At 40.2% G+C, this 15,506-nt stretch overlaps 1 gene segment (V, D, J or C); it reads right to left on the bottom strand.

Annotated features, from left to right (window-relative positions):
* Window positions 1-2,375: 2,375 nt before the first annotated feature.
* LOC110325068 lies at window positions 2,376-4,806 on the bottom strand. The segment is given in 3 exon segments: window positions 2,376-2,428; window positions 4,297-4,584; window positions 4,755-4,806. Coding segments are annotated over 3 exon segments (393 nt in total).
* Window positions 4,807-15,506: the final 10,700 nt, after the last annotated feature.

Genomic DNA, 15,506 nt, shown 5'->3' with positions numbered 1-15,506 from the left:
GAATATGGTAAAAAGATGAAACATATTGCAGGTTTTGAAGGTGGGGCTCTCCGGGAGGAGTTGGGTACAAAAGGGAAAGAAGGATGTGATGTAAGTCTATTTACTCAAAATATGTGTTTAAATGTTAACAAATTCAGATTAAATTGAAATTATGTATCTTTTCTCATCATAATGCAATAAAACTTAAATCAAAGGAAAAAGCAAGTAAATACGAAATAAATAAAAAGAAAGAAAGTACAATTTAAAACAACAATGACAAAGTGTGTGGGATAGGATCATTCGTCCATCTCAGCTGCAGAAATATCAACATCTAACATGTAGTCCACAATATTGTAAAGAAACAAGAGAAAGCTCTGATTTGTTTCATGAGTCAAGAAAAGTTATGATCAATGCTTGTCATGTAGTCTGCTGATGAGATGATGCCCAATGGGCATTTGATAAAATCCCACAGAAGCAGCTCATCGTGGCATGGACAGAATGGCTGCAAGGTAATTGATCATAGGAATGTTTTCTAGAATAGCAGGAAAATGCAGTTCTGTCTTCTTTAAAATGACAAAAATCACATAAAAACTGAAAGGCTGATATTTTAGCAAGAATTCAGCCCAAGGGATTTTTTAAAACATCTCCACAGTAATTTTATAAAATTATATTCCCTGTCTGAGTTATGAATTCGGATTGCTTTTTCTGTTGTTGCTTTTGTTCTTATTTTTGTTCTTGTTTAGTTTTGCTTTCTACTGGAGTAGAGGCACTCTCTATTCATAATGGCAAAAATTCAGTTTCACTTTGTGTTCTCTACCTGTAATCCTTCTAGTTATGAAGAAAAGTTTCCTGGAACAGTGATGTTCTACCTTATTCTCACTCAGAAATTTCATTTTTTTATCACCAGTTATCCTCTGAAAGGCGGAAACCAGAAATGATATGCTAAAGCTGGAGGTTATTGTGCTATGCTGGGACATAGCTCAATGATAGAAGACCGGCTGAGTGGTTTGGAAACTCTAGATTCAATCCCCAGAACCACAACCAAAGGCCTTGACTAATCACCGTATTTGCTCTTGAACCCCATGGACCATGCAAAGCATTCCTTCCCATTGCATCCTTCTTCCTTAGAATGTTACATCCTCTTGCCACGACTAGTCACTAACAGGAACTTCAAATCATGCATATTTCCACTTCTTTAGAGTATGCTAACTACACAAATAAAATGCATGTGTACAATGAATTTTAATCAGAGCTATCCCCTACAACCAACCGACTCTTGCCTACCCTCTCATAAACTATATTACCCTTAGTCCTCCCAAATAGTATTTCTCTACCTTCGTGTCTTTTTGTTTTCAAATCTAGATTCTTCATATGAGGGAAAATATTCAGTGTATCTGATTTATTTGAATTAACATGATAATCTCCAAAAAATAAAAATCAACAAATGTTAATAAGAAAAATAAACCTTGTGCATTGCTAGTTGGAATGTGCACTTACAACCATTGTAAAGATCAGTATCAAAATTTGTCAAAAACTAAGTATAAAACAAAGTATAGAATTACTTTGTGGCTCCACCACACCACTCCTGTGTATACTCCTAAAGGAATCAATGTCAGCATAAGGAGAGATAGATAGTACATTCGTGTTGTCACAGTACATACTGCAATCCTTCCACAGAATTAGCTAGAGAAACTAATGAAGGGCAGTCCCTTCAACAATAGGCCAAAGATTTGTCCTTCCTGCTCCTTCTTTATGTGACCTGCATGCTGATGAGATGGTGATGTAAAATCAGTTCAGGATAAAGACACCACTGAACCCTGTGGAAAATACATTGATACTGTTCTCAACCAGGTCAGCCAACAAAGCATGAGAAGTTCCTCCTTTACTGCATTTTGTTAACTAGTATGACATCATTCATATAGAAATGACAGTAATTAGTAAGTTAGTCATATTTAAGATCTTAACTAATCTTAACTAGTCTCCAGCAAATCTACATACACCACAGAAGATGAAAGCTGACTCCAAACCCTTGAGACATACATGCACTTCCATGATGCAGACAACCCATCCATGATTGTCATAGTAGAATGACAGTAGCCACTGCTTATCAAAATCTCCTTTAGAGTCCTTTGCTTTCCTTCCTTTAGGTGATTTTTCTTACTTAATGGTAGAATGTTGTATCTCTAATGTATGCTATCTTATTTTTACTAGCTAATTTGCTAACAGAAGGTGTTTACTTGGGGAATAGCTGTACTAGTGAAGTACTCACCTCTGTAAAACCATCACTGGTTCTACCAACCTAGACGTTGTTAGATATGCCTTTAAATACTACTAAAAAGTTTCAATAAGAGCCCATCATCATTTAATTATATTCTTTCTCTGAAATCAAAAGGATTCTAGAGCAGTTCATCGTAAGTCACACTTGCCTTGCCCTTCACAGCATTATCATCTGCAGGGGAAAATGGACATATCAAGAATAAACTCGCTTCTCTCCTAAAAGACCTGGTAGTAGAAAAGGACAAATGAGAAAAGTCGATGCATATTCAGCTATCACAAGAGTGAATCAAATTCAGCACGACAGTAGTTAATTATATCTACTCTTAGAATTTGTGTGCTCTTGAAATTATACCTCCCTTGTCATAGGTTGGAGTATTAAGGAATTAGTTTTTTACACAACTTTATTGCCACTGATTTATCAACCACTCAAACGTACACCTTGAATTATGCTATTTTTTTATTCCTTCAGACCAGGATGTTTAAGCAGAGAACTCTTTCTTTCGTTTATTTATTTATTTATTCACTTTTTATCCTAATATCAGCATCCCCTCTCCTCCCATTTCCCCCCTCACACAGCTCCTCCCCCCACCTCCACCTCCCCCCTCCTCTGAAAAGGGGATGGCCCACCCAGGGTATCGCCCCAAGCTAGCACATCAAATCGCTGCAAAACTAGGTGCATCCTCTCCCATTGAGACCAGACTAGGTGCCCCAATTAGAAGAATGGGATCCAAAGGCAGTCAACAGATTCATAGACAGCCCCCGCTCCAGTTGTTGGGGGACCTGCTTGAACACCAAGTTTCATATCTGCTACATATGTGGGGAAGAAGGGCCTAGATCCAGCTCATGTTCACTCTTTGGTTGATGGTTCAGTCTCAAGAAGAGAATACTTTTTCTATTTCTTTTTACTAATCATTCCATTCATTTAGATTACAAATGATATTCCACTTCCTGGTCACCTTTCCACAAACCCCCCCCATCTCACATCTGCCCTCTCTTCACTCCCCTTTGCCACTATGAGGGTGCTACCCCACCCACCCACCTTCTTCTGCACCACCACTCCAGCATCCCACTATGCTGGAGCATCAAACCTCCACAGGACCAAGCAGAGAATTCTTTAGGAAGTTATTTGTACATTAACCATCCGTCCATCCCCTTCTCTGTCCACTACAAGAGTGGAGTAAGGTGATTGATAAACACGCTTTCACAAACACCAGAGAGACAAAGCAGCAACAGAAAGCAAGTGCATAGAAATAGAGTTAATTTTCTTGAAGAGCTTGTTCTTTAATGAGACATAAATGGAAAGATGCAATGTGTTTCTTTAAAATAAATTTTGCTGCACATATTTGAGGCTCACAAGAGTGTGTTTAGTATATGATACATGTGGGTAATCAAATGATCCCTTTGGAGTGAATCAATAGGATATATATATATATATATATATATATATATATATATATATATATTAAAACTAGCAAAAGCAATTATCTAAAGAGTCAAAAGTCCATGAGTACCAGAGACTGTGATGCTGAAACTAAAGGGCTTCACACATGATAGGAGACTGAATGCCAAATTTAATTTGGTAGAGCGTGGTTTTCTAAGCAGAATATCACCAATTCCTGTAAGAATCTCTGACACAGAGTTTTTGGATTGCTGAACACATGGGTAAGTCAGGATAAGCTCACACAGAAAGGAGATGAAGGTTGACTCTTTACTTCAGATGTTGCTCTGTGCACCTATTCACCCAACTATTCATTTTCTAATGTTTACCTAAACCAAGATACTGTGCTGCACAGCACATGTTTACCACATACAATAAATATGAATTTTAAGTAGTTATTAAGCAGTGATTAACAATATGTTTTACACTTCCTGAATCCTCTTGGGTCTTATTTTCTATGCCTTAATGTCTTTATTTTTTTTTTCATTCACAAACACTGTGACAATGCTCCTATGGAGTGTCTGACATAGCAAAAGGGCGCCACTCCAGTCTAGAAGGCAGGTTTGAAGACAGGCTGCAGGTGCCTGGGGAGCAGTGTGTACTTGTTGAGCAGAAGTAGACGGCTGAGTCTCCAGGCTGAGTAGCTGTGATGTGCAGGGAAAGGTGTTTGGTTTTCTTATCAAATAAAAGGGTGAGTCTTTGGGTCTGCTTTCTTTCCATATTTGAGCGGATGTCTATGATGAACTGAAGACGCTTCCCAGGCTCTTGCTTATACCAAGGGAAGTACACAGAGGCACTGTCTGTGTAGGAGCAGTTGATGAGAACACTGGCTCCCTCCTGGACACTCAGGGAAGAAGGGAGCTGTTCCACCTGCTCACCTTGGCTCTCCCCTATGCAGAAAGATGGAAAGAGAGGTCAAATCATTAACCTTACATAATTTTTTCCCTTTAGTAAGGAGCTAAAACCTGAATAAAGCCATTTTTCTGAACATCTAAGGACCATCCACTAAAACGCTCTATCCCCACGTACCCTGATCACCCAGCACCCATCCTCAACTCACAGTCCATCTGTAGCCAGAAGAAAATAAATAAAACATGAATAGCTGTCTTCATTATGCTTCCTATTCAAATCAATTGTAGATGCTCAGTGTGTAGCCAGCTGAGCTACTAGCAAGTTCAGATTGGCCCCTGCTGTTATAAGGATCATACATGCTGAGTTATTGGCTCAGCCAATAAGAAAAAAGCCTGCTCATTCAGAATTCACAGAGATGGTGGGCTGTGCATCAGCTGAGGTGCACTGCCACCTTGTGGTCAGACGTCTAACTGCTGAAATCTAGTTGGCTTTCATCTTTTTTTTTTTTAATTTTCTTTATTTACATTTCAAATGCTATCCCGAAAGTTCCCTATACCCACCCCCCCGCCCCTGCTCCCCTACCCACCCACTCCCACTACTTGGCCCAGGCCTTCCCTTGTGTTGGGTCTTGTGCTGCAAGACCAAGGGGCCTCTCTTCCCAGTGATGGCCGATTAGGCCATCTTCTGCTACATATGCAGCTAGAGACACAAGCTCAGGGGGTACTGGTTAGTTCATATTGTTGTTCCACCTACAGGGTTGCAGTCCCCTTCAGCTCCTTGGGTACTTTCTCTAGCTCCTCCATTGGGGACCCTGTGTTCCATCCAATAGCTGACTGTGAGCATCCACTTCGGTGTTTGCCAGGCACTGGTATAGCCTCACAAGAGGCTGCTATATCAGGGTCCCTTCAGCAGAATCTTGCTGGCATGTGCATTAGTATCTAGGTTTGGTGGCTGATACTCTAGGTAAGACTGGTACAGAAAAAGAAAACTAGGGGAAGGCCAGGGCCAAGTAGTGGGAGTGGGTGGGTAGGGGAGCAGGGGCGGGGGTGGGGTATAGGGAACTTTCAGGATAGCATTTGAAATGTAAATAAAGAAAATAATAATAAATAAATTAAAAAAGAAAAAGAAAAAGAAAACTCTGTAGCAGAAGATGGCCTATTCGGCCATCATTGGGAAGAGAGGCCCCTTGGTCTTGCAGACTTTATATGCCCCAGTACAGGGGAACACCAGGACCAAGAAGTGGGAGTGGGTGGGTAGGGAGCAGGGCGGGGGGGAGGAGGGTATAGGGACTTTTGGGATAGCTTTTGAAATGTAAATAAAGAAAATATCTAATAAAAAAATAAAAGCATGCAAGGGAGAAAATAAAATTGCTAAATTATAAAATTTAATAAGAGAGGTTTTAAAAACATAAGACTTTGAAAAAAAGAAGTTAAAAATAGGAAACAGGCTGGCAAGATAGGTCAGGGAATAAAGACAGTTGCCTTTAAGCCTGATAACTGTTCTATCCCCAAGACCCACAAAGTAGAAGAGGACAGACCCTGCAAATTGTTCTCTGACCCCTGCATGCACATACTGTCACATGCCTACAAGCATGTGACAGAGGACAACTTGAAGTACTTGGCTCCACCATCTATAAAACTTTTCCTACAACTTCTCCCTTTGATTTTTGAAAAGAATTATTTATTTACTATTTATATGTGCATGTGTGTGCTTGCATGAGTTTATATGCATATTTATCTACTGTATAGTATTTCATTGTCTAGCCATAGTATATTTTCCTTCTTTTAGCCAATTTTATGTTGATAAATCCTTAAATTTTTCTGCCTCCTGCTTTTGTAATTATTTGAAAATGAATTTATGCAAATTAAACAGAAAAAAAAAGAAGATCCAGCCCACCTGTGCCATCCCTACTCTTCAAAGAAAAACTGTGCTCACATAGACTGTGCACCAGCCTAACGAGGTGAGTGTCTTACCGTCCTATTCACCCATGTTAGTACTACATTCTCAGACCAAGCTGTGTGAGGTAGCCTGTGAACCAGTATAAGCAGGTGAGTGCTTCAGATCCCAACTAGCTTACTCCATCTTCACACTCCCAGGCCTAGCCATGCTTACTCTGTAAGCCAGCCCACACAGCTGAGAGACACAGATCTCAATCCACTCATATTCTTCCCAACACTCCCAGAAAACCTGAAGCCCTGAGTTCTGTAGCCTCCATAACAATCCAGGTAGGTAAGTTTCCTGGAACCTTCCTGTGCCAACCCCACACTCCCATGCATAGCTAAGCTTGAACAGCTTTTGCAACAGTACAGAGACCCAGACCTGGGTTGTATTCACACACGTTCTTGATTATCACTGAATTAGAATCACTCTCATCCCTGCAATCAATAAGGAATATCTGTATCAGAAGGAATGACCTACCAACTCTTAAAAGCTGATTTCAAACAAATAATCTTGAGAAACAGAAAAAACAGAACAAAGTTCTCTACAAAAGATGCAGACTACAAAATCAGACATAGTGAAAGAAGCGGACATACCTAGATCATATCACAAACCACAGCAAATATGAAAGATCAAGACAACCCCCTCTCCCACAAAACCCATCAGTTCTATAGAAATGTTCTCCAATAAGAATTACCTAGATGAACATCAGGACAAAGAAGCAGGTGATCCTATATTAATATTTCACAAAATAGGCATTAAAATAAAATTAATCAGAAGAGATGAGGGATACTTCGTTTTAATGAAGGGAACAATTAACCAAGACATGGATGGCATCCTAAAAATATAGGCTCTAAACTCAGAGGCACCCAAATTATAAAAAAAATATACTATTGGATTTAAAGACACAGATTAACATCAATTCTATAATAATAGGTGATTTCAACACCCCTACTTTCTCCAATAGATAGGTCATATGAACAGAAAAGTAAAACAATAAACATTAGAGTTGAATGAAATCATGCATCAAGTAAACCTAGCAGTATCTACGGAATATTCCACACAAACACCAAAGAATATATACATTCTGTTCAGCAATACATGGAAGCCTTTCTAAAATAGACAACATTTTAGGACAGAAGATAAATCTTGACTAATTCAGAAACACTGAAATAATTCTGTGCATCCTTTCTGACTACAATATAACATCAGTAGAAAACAAATCTCTAATAGTTACATATGCATCTGAAGATTAGATTACCCCTTACTGAATAATGAATATGTCAAATTAATTGGCCCAATTAATCAAAAGAAGGAGATAAAACACACATTAACAGAATCAAAACTAAGCAAACACCAAAGAAATTCAAAATGTTGTCAGAGAACATTTTATTTTTTAACTTAATTTTATTTGTAATTCATTTTTTACACTCCATATTCCATTCCTCGCCCCTCCCCATCCACCCACCAACTGCTCCACATCCCACACCTCCTCCCCACCCCACCCCACGTGGATGCCCCCACCCCCCTACCCCCACCCCACCTGACCTCTCTGGGGCCTCCAGAATCTTGAGAGTTAGGTGCATCATCTCTGAATGAACACAGAGCTGGAAGTCCTCTACTGTATGTGTGTTGGGGGCCTCATATCAGATGGTGTATGTTGTCTGTTTGGTGGTCCAGTGTTTGAGAGATCTTGGGGATCCAGATTAATTGAGGCTGCTGGTCCTCCTACAGGACTGCCCTTCTCCTCACCTTCTTTCAGACTTCCCTAATTCAACAACAGGGGTTAGCTGCTTCTGTCCATTAGTTAGGTGCAAATAACTGCATCTGACTCTTTCAGCTGCTTGTTGGGTCTTTTGGAGGACAGTCATGATAGATCCCTTTTTATGAGTGTTCCATAGCCTCACTAATAGTGTCAGGCCTTGGGACCTCCCCTTGAGCTGGATCCCAGTTTGGACCTGTTACTGGACCTTCTTTTCCTCAGACTCCTCTCCATTTCTATACCTGTAATTCTTTCAGACAGAAACAATTATGGGTCAGAGGTATAACTATGAGATGGCAACCCCATCCCTCACTTGATGTCCTGTCTTCCTGCTGGAGGTGGGCTCTATAAGTTCCCTCTCCCTACTGTCGGGCATTTCATCAAAGGTCCCTCCCTATGAGTCCTGGGAGTCTCTCACCTCCCAGGTCTCTGGTGCATTCTGAGGGGTCCCCCAAACCTCCTATTTCCTGGGGTTGCCTGTTTACATTCTTTCTGCTGGCCCTCAGAGTTTCAGTCCTTTTCCCTCATTCAATACCAGATCAGGTTCCCCTCTACCCCCTACTGCTCCCCCACCCCCATCCAGTCTCCCTCCCAACTCCCTCCCTCTCTCCCCACTTGTGATTGATTTCTTCTCTCTCCCAAGGTAAAAACCTGTACTGTAGAAAACTGAGAAACATAAAGGAAATATACTAATTCAAGGATTCGTACAAACAACTAAAGTTAAATCAAAAATGCATCAACCTAACCGGGCGGTGGTGGCACACGCCTTTAATCCCAGCACTTGGGAGGCAGAGGCAGGCAGATTTCTGAGTTCGAGGCCAGCCTGGTCTACAAAGTGAGTACCAGGACAGCCAGGGCTACACAGAGAAACCCTGTCTCGAAAAAAAAATGCATCAACTTAAACAGACCAAAAGTGATTAGAAGTTTTCCAACAAAAAAGGCTCAAACCCAGATGGATTTACTATAGAATTCTACCAGACCAAAAAAAAAAAAAAAAACCTTCTCAAGTGACTTAGAAAATAAAAATAGAAGAAACACTTCTAAACTCCTCATTTAAATCCATCGTTACTATAATACCAAAACCAGTGAAAGACTAAACAAAGACATAGATTTGCAGGCCAATATCCCTCATAAGCATGATCATACCAACAGATGTAAAAAGACTCTTTGATAAAATCTAATAAACTTTCATGATAAAGGTCCTGAGAAAGTAGGGCTGAGGGACCATTCCTTAATAAAATAACAGCTGTACATAATTTTGACCAACATCATCCTAAACTCAAAGTAGTCCATTAAAACCAGGAATGAATTAAGACTGCCCTCTGTCACCACTTGTTCTCAGTTTAGTGCTTGAAACACTAGCTAGTGAGGTGGGAATTTCTGGTTTCCTTAGAGACTCAGTTCTGTCATGTGATGTTTTTTTGGAAGCTGTTTTATGAGAGGATGTTTTGCTGAGAACAGACATGTGGTGTTTTCCTAGAAGTTGCCTAGTGGAAGGGCATGTGATGCTTTGCTGAAATGGATGCTTGAGAGAATGTATGATGTTTGAAAAGGGTATGGTCTTTGCTGGTCTTCATTGGGCCTTGCTGACACTGGTCTCCGCTGATGACACTCTCGCATTGGTTTGTCTTGCTTTCTTCGATGATCATTCACTGGTGACTTCGAGGGAGAAAGGCACCGAAGACCTTCTGGTGGTATTCCAACTACTTCTTGCTGCTTCCACAGACGCATGCTGATTGGCAAAGCCTCAGTTTCTTTGTATCTAGCCACTACTTATTTGTGTTTGGTGTTTGCCAAATTGATTGGACTGCCACTGCTGGTTGATGTTTTGCTAGTGGACTGGACAGCTGACAACAAAAACTGGAATCCCCCCCACCCAGAAAGAACTATTTCAAAACAAGTCTACAACCCCCGTTTCCTATTAACTTTTCTTTTCCCATATCTCTGGAGGGTGGTGGTCTAGAAGGGAGGTTAAACCATTAAAGAACCATAATTAAAGTAGGTTTCTAAAAATCTAAGCCTACAAGCTAGTGCAATAAGATAAGAAAATTATATGGATAGAAATGAGAAAATAAATCAAATTATCTGTATTTTCTGATAATATGTTATTATATATAAGAAATCCCAAAAGTTCTATGATATAACACTGTGAAATGATCAATAATTTCAGAAAAGTGACAGAATATAAAATTAACTTGAGAAAAAGCTTTCAACATGCCAATAACAAAAATGCTGAGAAAGAGATCATGAACAGACTCATTCATAACAGTCTTATACATATAATAATAATAATAACAATAATAATAATAAACATCTTGAGATAAACCAAACATGGAGGCAAAGACTTCTACAATAAAATTCTGTTTATGTTTCTCAGTTTTCTGCAGTACAGGTTTTTACCTTGGGAGAGAGAAGAAATCAATCACAAGTGAGGAGGGAAGAAGGGAGTTGGGAGGGAGAGTGGATGGGGTGGGGAAGCAGTGGGGGAAGGTAGAGGGGAACCTGGAGATTGAGGAAGACACCAAAAATAAAAAAGACCTCCTAGGGTCATTGTATATGATACTGTGAAAATGATCATTTTGCCAAAGACTATTTACAGACTCAGTGCTATCCCAATCAAAAGTCTCTACATTTTTCTCAGAAAAAAAGTCCTAAAATTGATATTAAACCATAAAAAGCCCAATACTAAGAAAGTAAAGAACTATGCTCCAGAGACTGTACCTTATTTAAAGCTATTTTACAGATCTATGGAAATAAAAGTAACAGCACGGCACTTGTACATAAACAGACATGTATGTAGATCAATGGAACAAACAAACACGAGTGTAAACAACCACAGCCATCTGGTAGTTGATGAAGATGCCAAAATACACACTGAGAAAAAGATAGCACATATGAAGAATGTCTATCACTCTGCATAAATACTAAGTCCAGAAGGGTCAAGGACCTCAGTGAAACCTGAAACTGAAGGAAACGTAGGCAATACTTCCTGCATGACATAGATGTAGGGAAGGATTTTATGAACAGGGTTCCATTTGCCCCAAAATTAAAACTAATAATTGGCAAATGGACCTCACAAAGCTCCTGTGTAGCTAAGAACACATCACTGTAAAGGAAGCCCAGAGAGAGTCTCTGCCTGCGATACATCTGACAGAGGACTAATAGCCAAAAAACACAAAGAACTCAAACACAAAAAGTCAAGGAAACAATGGATCTGAACAAAGATTTCTCTAAAGGAGAAATGAAAATGGCTTAGAAGTATCTCAAAAAGTAGACATCATTCTCAGCAATTAGGAAAATGTAACTTAAAACTACTTTGAGATTTCATTTTACTCCAGTCAGAATAGGTAAAAATAACAACACAACAAATGTTGACCAGGATGTGTGGCAAGGGGAAGCCTCGTTCACTGTTGATAGGAATACAGCTGTTGTGGCCACTCTTGAAACCAGTCTGGTAAATCCAATAAACCAAAATTAAGTCTACAATATAAACCATCACATCAGTTCTTGACAAATACCCAAATGACCAAAAATCCTACTCCACAGACACTTACTCAACCATGTCCATTGCTGCTCTGTGCACAATAGCTAGGGAGTAGACACGCTGAATGTCCTTCACTGAAAAATAGATCATGAAAACATGGTTCATGTACACAGTGGTATTTTCAACTAAAAAAAAAATGAAATTTACAGAAACACAAAAATATTATACTTTAATCCAGACACAGAAAGGCAAATTAGAGATTTTTTTTTTAACTTTGGTCCAAATCTTTAGATTATGTACCATGGAGAGTAAGCAAAGAAGCCAGGAAAGAAAAAAGGGACCAAGAAGGTTTGGAAAAAGGAGCTCTAGAGACAGCAATAGCAGGACTCAAATGCTATGAAGTAAAAAATGGGAAAAGTGAAGGAGTCTTTAACTGGACAGTGGGGACAGAGTGCACCGGGAGAGGGAGAGAGAAGGGGTAAATAACATTAAGGGTGTTCGAAAAAGCTAAAGGCAATCACATTATATACTCTTACCCCAAATTACATAAAATATAAATAAATGCATCTGTAAACATAAATAATGAAAATGATGTTATGCCACTTGGGATAATGATGCTCCCCCAAAAGTCACAGTATATTTAGCAAAACTTCAGGCATGAAAAACCTCCTTTCAAGTGTTTGGTAAGGGCATCTCAAGACAAGACTCTCAAAACAACACAGACTATTGCTATTGCCCTTAGTTGACCCCCAGAATTTGAAGCTGAGTCCTTATTAGGCGGTGGCCATGCAGCATCTGCACAGAAGAGCATAATATGACTGCTTCACTGTTGCAACTCTACTGCGGCCAGACCCATGGAACTCCCTTCCCACTTGGCAAGGACCTATGGTAGATTTGATGACCTCTATGCTTATTAACTAGATTATGTATGATACAAGATCACCTTGCTTTTGCTATGATATTTATACTCATAGCAATATTAATTTTCACTTTGTCAGAAGCAGGCAAGGCAGTAATCATGTCCCAAGAGAAACAGCTACAGTCACACTGAGTAAGCCTCTGGCAGCTGTGGAGAGAAGTGGGTCCTGCTTGCATTACTCTTCTGAGGAAGCCATGTCTGATCTATAGAGTCTTAAAATGGGGAAGCCGTATCTGATCAAAAGAGACTTTAAAAATTGTTTTTAGAATGGAGGCAGGGGGTGAGGAATAGAATATGGACTGTAAAAAACAAATTGAAAATAAAATAAAATTTTTAAAAACTTGTTCTTGGAAAGATGGTATCAGGAATTGATAGGTGCATATCAGTAAAGGTTGCTTGGCACAATAAGCACGTCTCTATCTGCAGTTTTAAAAGTATTGTGACAGAGAGGTACTATTTGATGATGGAGTTTATACCCACAAATGTTTAATCTGTCTTTTACCTTGAATAACTGTATAACCACACTTGCTACCAGATATTTACATGCTCATGTCTACAGGACATGACTGACAAGACATTTATTTTTCACTTGCTGAAATTGTACTTTGTAATGCAAAATAAGCTTAGGGAATGATTGGCCCAGCAGGAGGTGGGGAATAGAAATGGAAACTATGGGATGCTTGTAATTATAGTGCTTTTATAATGCTGATGCTATGATTTCTTTTAATAAAACAACTAATGATGTCGCCGCTTAGGTGAGCAAGATTATGATTGTATAAAGACAGCTTTAGCTATTTGGGGCCACTCACTTCACTTTCACCAGCACCACAAATCTCTCTTCAGGTTCCAGAACCCTGCCAGAACTGAACTCCAACACTTACTATACACTTTGGACATAGAACTTGGAGGAATGGGATACAAGTGATCTAGAAATCTATTTCCCGAGACGTAGCCAATAGTTCACAGTATTCAAGGATATTCAGAAAGTTGCCAAGGGCAAAAGGCAGTCAATAGTCCTAATCTAGCTGTCACACCTATAAACCATAACAATGACCAAATTTTCAGTAATGGCACTTATATCTTCGAGGTAACCAACAACCATTGAATTAGACTCTTATCCAACTCAATGGGAAGAAATTCATACCTGATACTGTCAACTTAACCAACCACCCATGGCTGAAGAGGTCATGAACTCTAAATACGAATCTCCACTGCCATTTTCCTAAGCCAGTATAATCCCTAACTGCACTCTAAATACTTACCTTTATGTTCACAGGTAAGAGAACCTTCTCTGTGAAGGTTCTTTTCACAGCAGCAGGAGACCATAAAAGAAAAACACTACTAGTCATGCTGCAGAGAACAACTGACGACAGTGTGTCTAGTCCCAGCTGATACATTAATAACACAAGTCCTACTGAGAACATTGCAGAAAGGCTGGACAAGGTGAGAACACATTCAGACAGCATCAAGTTAGTGTGCTGCAGAACCCTTCTGCATGGCCTCTTGGCTTTTATTTGCTTTTGGAGGAGCTAACACATTCTGTCTCATTGAATTAACACAAATCTTGCGATGACACCTAGGCTGACCTCTGACTTATGATTGCCCTACTTCAACTTCCCAAGTGCTGACATTACAGGCCTGTACTACCAGGACCAAGTGTGTCTTAGGGTTTTACTGCTGTGAAGAGACACCATGACCAAGGCAAGTCTTATAAGAACAACATTTAATTGGGACTGGCTTATAGGTTCAGAGGTTCAGACCATTATTATCAATGTGGCAATGTGGCAGCATCCAGGCAGGCGTGGTGCAGGCAGAGCTGAACAGATGAAGAGTTCTACATCTTCATCTGAAGACTGCTAGTGAAAGACTGGCTTTCAGACAGCTAGGATGAAGGTCTTAAAGTCCACACCCACAGTGACACCCCTACTCCTATTCCAACAGGGCCACACCTTCTAACACTGTCACTCCCTGGGCTGAGCATATACAAATCATCACACAGCGTGAGTTCATTTCAGTTCTGACAACTTCTTCCTTGTCTCTGAACAATAATCTCTGAAGACATGGCTGATGCACATATGAACTCTCAGAGACTGTAATGTCATGCCCAAGATATGAAAAAACTGAAGCCACACAAAATCCTAGCACAGAAAAGGGGACATCCCACACCTACCTGAGAATCCTTTTGCTATTGATAACTAAGGGGAAAGGAAAATCAGTTTTCTCCAGTGGAGTGACAGTAGGGATATCCCCACATTCCTGGGCAGGCTTCAAGTTCAGAATTACTAGACCAACAGGAATATATTTTAATTGGATATTTTATTTATTTACATTTCAAATGTTACCCCCTTTCCCCGTTTCCCCTCTGCAAATCTCCTAGCCCATCCCCCATTATCCTGCTTCTATGAGGAAGCTCACCCACCCACCCACCCAATCCTGCCTCACTGCCCTAGCATTCCTCTACACTCGGGCATCAAGCCTTCGCAGGACCAAGAGCCTCCCCTTCCACTGATGCCAGAAAAGGCCCCTCCAGCTCCTTCAGTCCTTCCCCTAACTCTCCCAGTGGGGTTCCTAGGCTCAGTTGGTTGGCTGCAAGCATCTGCATCTGTATTGGTCAGGATCAGGCAGAGCCTCTCAGGAGACAGCTGTATCAGCAAGCACTTCTTGGCATCTGCAATAGTGTCTGAGTTTGGTGTCTGCATGTGGGATGAATCCCAGGTGGGGCAAGATGGCCTTTCCTTCAGTCTCTGCTCCACTCTTTGTCCCTGTCAACAGGAATATTTGTGTGTGTGCAATTGCTGTTGTTGTATGCTTCTGTGGGTTTTGTCTTGGGGGGGGGGGGGTTGTTTTGTCTTCTTGA

Source organism: Mus pahari, chromosome 8 (genome assembly GCF_900095145.1).
Source record: "Mus pahari chromosome 8, PAHARI_EIJ_v1.1, whole genome shotgun sequence".
NCBI classification, from domain to species: domain Eukaryota; kingdom Metazoa; phylum Chordata; class Mammalia; order Rodentia; family Muridae; genus Mus; species Mus pahari.
This window is presented reverse-complemented; position numbering and strand designations above follow the sequence as displayed.